This window comes from Mchenga conophoros, linkage group LG23 (assembly GCF_057382185.1).
Source record: "Mchenga conophoros isolate Kocher_MC1m ecotype Shallow Benthic linkage group LG23, M_conophoros_male_GT1.1, whole genome shotgun sequence".
Taxonomy (NCBI): domain Eukaryota; kingdom Metazoa; phylum Chordata; class Actinopteri; order Cichliformes; family Cichlidae; genus Mchenga; species Mchenga conophoros.
In genome coordinates this window covers 7,169,437-7,177,360 of record NC_140547.1, presented here as the reverse complement: position 1 = coordinate 7,177,360, position 7,924 = coordinate 7,169,437, and the positions used below count along the sequence as shown (strand labels likewise).

General features: G+C 39.6%; 1 protein-coding gene across 1 annotated transcript; it reads right to left on the bottom strand.

The window, feature by feature from the left end:
- Positions 1-3,646: 3,646 nt before the first annotated feature.
- Positions 3,647-7,924, bottom strand: LOC146546566 (uncharacterized). Its single transcript, XM_085265147.1, has 3 exons — positions 7,733-7,924; positions 5,533-5,581; positions 3,647-5,359 (listed from the first exon to the last, which is right to left on the bottom strand). The coding sequence occupies exons 1-3, from the start codon at positions 7,883-7,885 to the stop codon at positions 4,986-4,988; spliced, it is 576 nt and encodes a 191-aa protein (XP_085121273.1). The 5' UTR covers positions 7,886-7,924; the 3' UTR covers positions 3,647-4,985.

Here is a 7,924-nt window from a genome sequence, read left to right as displayed (position 1 = left end):
AACATCTCGGAATGTTTCAAGTCTTTCAACTGCCGTATGTGATGGAAAGCCTATTGTTCTATTAATAGAAGAGACGGGAGCTAGTAATAGGAAAGCCAAGCTGAGAATTTCCGGACATTAAGCTGAGATGGAAAAAAATACTAATAATAATTAAAATCCAATTCAACCGTTAAACTGTAATGTGCATGCACGGGGACTAGGGAGCACGTGTTAGAAAGTTGCTGAATAGACTCTTCTTGCCTGACCAGGTAAGACTTCCATTATGGTAGTTTATGAGAAAGGGCTGTAATCCAGTTTAAGGAAGCGATTCCACTATTATTTCAATTTTATTTCAATGCTATGTGACTCCCTGGTACACATTACAAATGTGCGCTTTAATAAGGAAGTTGCATTAAACTTTTGTCAAAAAAAAAGTGTGCTCTTATATAATAAAAAAAAGATCATCACTGATAGAAACAAATGATGTAGCCAGTCTGTCTGAGCTACAGTTTGAGCTTGTATGTGTTTCGCTCTAAGTAGTGACGCCATACTGAACATCTTTACAAATAAAATTGTAATCATAAGAGACAAAAATAACCACAGCCTCACCACAGCTATTGCTATTTGTATCCTCAAGCACAGCAACTGAGTGATGCTAATCTTTATTTAGACAGCTCTTTTGATCTCTCTAACCTAACTTCTATTATTACCTCATCCAGATGTTCTAACTAATAACGAACCAATTTCCAATCTTCCTTTATTGCAGAATTTCATCTGCAGAGGAGTGATTTATTGACAGAGCGTCGGGGGCAATCCAACCGGAAACAAGGCTTATGAAGGTTATTAATCATCTTTTTATGGCCTCTGACACATCTCCGTCTTTGCCCTGTTAGACCTTTTACTACAGAATGCACCATTAGTATTAAAGAAAACGTAATGCAAAATCATATTTATCTGATAGAGTTTAGTTTTTTCTTGTCGAGGAGAAGTCATGGAGTTCCCCAAGGTGCTGTGCACTTTTAACATTATACATGCTTCCCTATTAGGATACATAAGGGACTATTAGAATACATGGCATAAATTCCAATTTGTTTGCAGATGATATCCAGTTGTATTCATCCATGAGCCCACATGACAGGGTGGACTATTTCTTTTTAGCAGGTTGTTATAAATGCTCCTAGAAAAGTCTCCAGTTTTTCCACAACAAGATCAAGAGTACCAAAAGAGGATCACAGAGAGATATCTCTCTCATATAAGCTTCTCTTCGGTGCTTCCTGTTAAATAAGAACTGAATTTAAAAACCCTGCGACCGACTGGCGACCTGTCCAGGGTGTACCCCGCCTCTCGCCCTATGACAGGTGGGATAGGCTCCAGCACCCCCAGCGACCCTGAAAAGGATAAGCGGAAGCGTATGGATGGATGGATGGAATTTAAAAACCACTTTAAAGTCCGAAACGGGATTCCTCTTTGCAACATTTTATGCTGACAGAGCACAAAGGTCTCGGAGTGCAGGCTGGTGGTTCCCAGAGATTGTCAATGTAAAATAGGAGGCTCACTCAAATCTCACTTTCACTCTGATTATGAAATTAATATTTGAATTTTGTCACGGCTGGGGCAGCAGTCGTGTGGAGATGAGAAGGAGGATCCAAGTAGCAGACAGCGGCGGTGATGTGAGTGAGTTTATTTACAGTGCACAAAACATAACAAAAGCAAGGGCTGAACTAAAAATAAACCTAAACTGGGAGAAACTAAAAAAACAAACCTGAAAACAAAAGACACCGGAAGATACACGGAAATGGCACAGAGAGGGGAGGGCAGGGCAGGGCAGACAAACCGATGAAGAACACAGGCAGGCACACACTATAAATACAACCAAAGGAAACGAGACACAGAAGAGGGGAACACAGCTGAACCTAGTTAGAAACAAACCTTCAAAGTAAAACAGGAAACTCAGGGGCACGAACAGAGCATAGGGGGAAGACACAGGTAGGGATAATTAAAACAAGAGAACCAAACCCAAAGAACTAATATAAAATCAGAATAAACTAAAAAATAATAACAATAAACTCATAACGCTGGGTCACCGACCCAGGACCATGACAAATTTTGAAATTCTCCCAAGATTATCTTATTTATAGATGTTGCTCAGTTAGGCCTTGGACTTTAGTTACATTCATGCAACATATATGCTTCTGTTCTCTGTCAAGATGACACTTCTTCAACGATAGCATTCCAGTGTGTGATTTATTTCTGCTTTTACTGCACTGGCAGTGTCATCGAGATCACTGTTATGCTGAAATGCAGCCCAAAACAGCGACAGGCCTTCGTGGTGTCTTACAGATAGCTGTAGATGCTCACTGTTGTACCTCCTCCGTACATACTGATGATGATTGGACTTCTAATCAGACCTGTGTTCATACATCAGCCTTTTCTCGCCGTTTCTCTTCCTGACAAATGGCTTCTCAAAGACCACCCTTCACTGACTCCTTTTCTGATGAGGCTTCAGTAAATAGTAGATGGATCAGCTGAAGGTTCAGATGCATTTCTCAGGTCCTACATCAGGTCTTTGCTGGAATTTGTCCTATTTCTTAAGGACATGACTTTCAGATACTGTTCATTTGCTGTAGGCCATTTTTGTTTTTTAGGCCCACCACTTTTTCTTCTTTCCTCCACTTGTCAAGTTTCCTCAGTATTTTTTTAATGACACACAATATGCTGAAATATGCAAACTTTTCAGCTAATAGCTTTTTAAGGATCACCTTGTTAGTAAAAAAAATGCCATTCTTTTTCTGCCAAATTGTGTTATCATTGTCATTATTTGTAGACTCAGCTAACAAAATAAATGATGTTTATGGATCAAATTATTTTTTGCTTTTGTGACAGGCTGATAGGAACAAAGTCCCGAAAGATACAATTTAAAGCCGAGTCTTAGCTAAGCTGTCTGTTATGTGTAGACAACATTTGTTCATTCCATGAGTTAGGTGCTTTTTATGCTTGAATGATTCATAGGTCAGTTCTAAGTGATTCGACAAACAAACAAAAAAACATTCCTCTAAAAATAGTCAGGTACAAGGACTGGACTGTAAATTAGTGAAAAAGCAAACAATGTCCAGCAACACTATTGTCTCTAAACCCACTTTTAAAAGTCACAGAAAGTCCAGCTGCTTGGAAGCAAAATATAAAGACGAGGTGGGTCAAGACTTTTGCACAGTACCGTTGACCTCTAAGCTTAATGGGTTAAAGTGAGTTTGACACTCAAAGTGTAGAAAGTTCAGAAGTGTACATAAGTTGTGTCACATTAAGTCACTGGGTGACATGGAAAGGCTAGTTGTGCAATTCACTTTCACTTTTGGTTAAGCAAGGCTGAATTATCAGGTAATGATGATGAAACTGCTTACTCTCACAGGAGCCACATGTACACACAGAAAGGGAGGGGCAGAGCGAGAGTCGGAACGATCAAAACAAAGAAGTGAAGCTTATTGCAAAATGAATGGAAACTCTTTTTTTTATTAAAGTTTCATCCCAACATTTGAACTAGGCCAAACCTTACAGGAGGTAGAAACCCTGGATTAAGTATGCATTGTTAAATCATGCAGCAGAAAATCCAGCTAAAACAAGAAGCCTCCTTTAGCTCAGTTTGCAATCATTCAAAGTATCACCAGTACCAGATCATTTGAAAACAAAAATGTAAACACAGTTTTTTTTTTCAGCCTGCATAAAATGTTTTATTTAAAAAAATCAAACCATCCAGTGTAAGCAAAAATGACACGGAATGTGACATTGCTTAAAACATTGTACGAGATGTTTTACAGTGTGCCAAACAATCATGAAATGTGGCTTCTTATTTTAAATATAATAGCTTAACTAATACACCACAATATGATGAACTTCAGTCAACACTTGGTCTGTGCTTTATGCATAATTTAAACACACACACACGCGCACACACGCACACACACAAATCCAAGGACTGTGCACACTGCAAGTGCATATACAATCAAAAAGTCCCATTACATTCATCTCCTCTCTGGTCTTTACTCTGAGAGGTCTGTGTGCCAGTGTAACTGCAGCATCATTTAGCCTGATAAGTAATAATCCATCACCACAAGCACAGAGTAGATTAGACAATGTCTAACAGCATGTAGGCAAAAAAGAGCCGCAAAAAAGGCTCTCCTGCATGTTTCTGCTGTAGTCGTGCTGGTATTATGACAGAAAATCCAACATAGAAATGTGTGAGGAATGTTTTTTTTGGCACACAGAAAGTTCACAGACTCAGATCGGAGCTACACAGGAGACAAATGCACCATAACAAATACATTCATTTGGTACAACAAACATTTATGTAAAAAATAATAATAACAACAACAACAACAACAATCTTCTATATATGAGTAAGCTGAATAACTTTGGTTTTGGATGCTGAAAAAGTCACTTTTTGGCACCAGGAAATGGAGATAAGCACGAGGAGTTTAAAAGGAAAAAGGAAAAACAATCAGTATTCAGTTCGTTTTCTGAATCAAACCATCAATGGTAAAAAATAAAAATTAATAAATAAATGGAGGATAAATCAATAAGAAAAATAACAGTCAGTTACAGCCTCAATCCGAATGGTTTAAGAATGGGAATCAGTGTGGTCTTTGTGCATAAAAAAATATGCTTATTCAAGAAGTCAAATACACTGTCTTTCTTTTTTTTTGTTCTTTTCTTTTCTTTTTTTTTTTTTTTAGCTATTTTGTGTTAAAGAAAACAAATTGTGTCACCACCAAAATCCACCAAGTTGCTCGTGCCCAGGGCTGCGCGCACACTGTAGAGATTTCACTGCAACCCTGGCTGAGGTGATTAAAGAAAACAAAAAGAGACTCTGTCAACACAACTCGTGTCATCAGCGTGAATCAGGCTTAGTGTGTCTGCTGTCACTTGGCAGATGAGCACAGCTCAGTGTCGAGTTTTCTTTTCATGCCAGCCAGTTCTGGGTTTGGTCTCCTGAAGGCACGTCTTGGCCCTCATCAGAATTCACACCTTTTTCCCAGCAGATAGCTTAGGCCCACGGTCACATTCAAGACCTTGAAACCATCTATTTGGTTCAAGTCCAGACTAGACTTCGTGTTTGCCCTGAGATAAACTACGCTCTGGTGCCCCCTGCAGACATCTAACACATCTGAAACAGTCAGTGTGACGTTACTGACAACAGTATCATCCATCTTCAGCTGCAGTATCCCTGTGGTCACCATCCCATTTGTCAACGACTTGTAGCACACATCCATATACCAAATGTAGGGCCCCTTGCATGTGATGTCGATCTTATTTTTATCCGTATTTACATCCATTTTGTACTTGCTTGCAATTTCCTTAAACTTCAGTGTCATATTTCCTAGGGGGACTGAAAAATGAAAATACAATGTGAGACAAAGAGAGCAGCATGTTTTTTGGTTTTGTTTTTTGTTTTTTAAGGTGAAAGCACGCTTTTTACTTGATATGACTTTCTGTAGTCTTTTTCAGTATCTCTGTGGGTGGGAAGATCAGAGCAGAAACTAAAGGTTTTATTTTTCTCACCTGTTAAAGGTTCAAACTCTATGTGCACAATCGTGTCAGTTGACGTCTGCTGAGGAAAGAAAAAACGCAAAGATTAGAGGCTTATTGGGTTTCTAGATTTTCTTCGTTGCTCTTATTGCCCTCTGTGTGTTTTGTTTTGTTTTTTTCTTTGTAAAGGTCACACAGCTCTGTTTTTCAATTTCTTGATGTTTCACTCTGGGAAGCACAAACTTGCTTGATACAGCGGTTAAGTGATGCGGTGTGAAAATAGACAGGCTGACAGAAACTAGGGAAAGTCTCACAGCAGCTTGATTAAAAACAGTAGTGAGAGTAGCATCTCAAGAATAAACAAGATGTCCTAAAAGTAGAACAAATGTTAGTCACTAATACAATCATCATTATACAGTAACCGTGCAGCTATTTCTATGCAGATTGTCAGTCATCCGGGTCAAAGAATATGGAGAGCCTCAAAAAGTGCGCCTATTCAGGTTGTCTCTCGGTTTAGCTTCGTCTTTTTTCCTTTTTTTGTGTCACTAATAAAGCTGTTTTCTCAAGCAAATCTCTGAAAGCCTTATGTTACTGTAGAATTTAAAATTAAAACTGAAAATCAAAAGTTAAACGCGGATCTTTAAGACACTACGCTACATCCAGATGAACAGAATCAACTTTTTGGGATTTCCTGGATGACTATTCACGCCTCAAGGCATCGCTGTGATAACAAGCAACAGCACCTACTACTAGTACTACTACTACTGCACCAAATCAATCCACCTCTAATTCAATAATCTGGAATTTTGATAGCCCTGCGATACACTGGCGACCTGTCCAGGGCGTGCCCCGCCTCTCGCCCTATGACAGCTGCGATAGACTCCAGACACCCGAGACGCTGAATTGGACAAGCGGGAAAAAATGGATGGATGGAATAGTAACACGCATCTCTCTCAAAGAGGAGAGCCGCAGACGCTTAAAATATAGCATCCACCTTATCGAGTTGAAACAGCATGACTTGATGCAGAGCCACGTGAAACATTAGGTTACTTACTTTACACGTTTTATCAGCACATTTGAACACAACTTTTCTCTGTTTTAGCTAGTTCGATCAACTTTATGAAAAAAAAAAAACCCAGTCAGAGATAAGAGGTGCCACGACGGCGGTTATCAACTTTCTCTGTTATAAGTCAGGCTTTCTGATTCAGCCTCTGCTGTGCATAAAGGGGGCGTCTGATGCGTCATTTCACTCTTCTTCCGTTCAAAATTGACGGAACGAGTTCCGCCTACTTAAGTAGGAGATTTGGTCAAATGATGTGATCAAAAAGAAAGAAATATTATTAGGCTTTTTTGTTTTTGTTTGTTTGTTTGCTTTAGCGGCAAAATGTGCCGAAAATAAGGGATCGATCATGCAGAAAATCGCTCTGGTGAACTGATGAGCTCATATATCTGCTGTTATCGCCCGCCACCGCTTAGTTTAATGTGACAGCTGCACATAAGGGTGAGAAGTGTTAGACCCGATGCATTTGAACATCACAGGGCATCTGTGTTCTCAGATGTCACGCTGTAGTGTACTTTAAATAAAGATAAGCGGAAAGCGCTTCAGTTTTGCGGGCAGATCAAAGACAGATTAATATTATCGGGTACAAATAGCCTAAAAAAATAGTCTGAGCACTTTTCTAATCTGTGCTGTACCACCTGCATTTCCAGCTGTGATTACCTAATGCAACCAGTTACTTTCGCAAAGTTTCCTTTATCCGCGCAAGTTATCTTAAATAATCTCGCTCCGTATAGTTCACTCAGACACAAAGGGAAACTTAAGATAGCAGCAGGAGCTTTTATAGTAACTTTCCAAACCTGATAGGACATTTTAGTTGTAACTCTTGTATTTTAATCGTAATTTGACAGTTTGTTTCTGCAGTCTCCTTTCCCTTCTGAGAACATGCAGTCCCCACACTATTTTAAGAGATATTAATCATATTGAAATAACAATAGTGTAATAATAGTATCAAGCTTTCAAAAAGAGTTCCAGAGCTAGAAAACGTCTGGATGAACAGAGCTGCTTATAATATTAACTTTAAGTTGATAGATAAATGTGCATTAAGGAGTTTTACTCGGTATTGAACTGCAGGTGTTTAAAAAAATCATCCAAAATGTTCTTAAAGACAAACCAAGTGTGCGCATCCTTGCCCACGAGCTCTCCACTTAACCTCTCCACTCACAGCGTACTCACATCCTTCGGGAAGTCCAAGTAAAGGAAAAGAGTGGCTATCAGGCAGGCGGCCACGACCACGTTCTGCACGGCGACCACCACCGCGAGTGTCCCTGTGCGCTTTCTCCGGTGGATCACACGACCTCTCTCAGCATCCATCATCCCCTGTTCCATCAGTGCTCTGAGCTCCCTGCAGGAGCTCAGCGAGGCTTT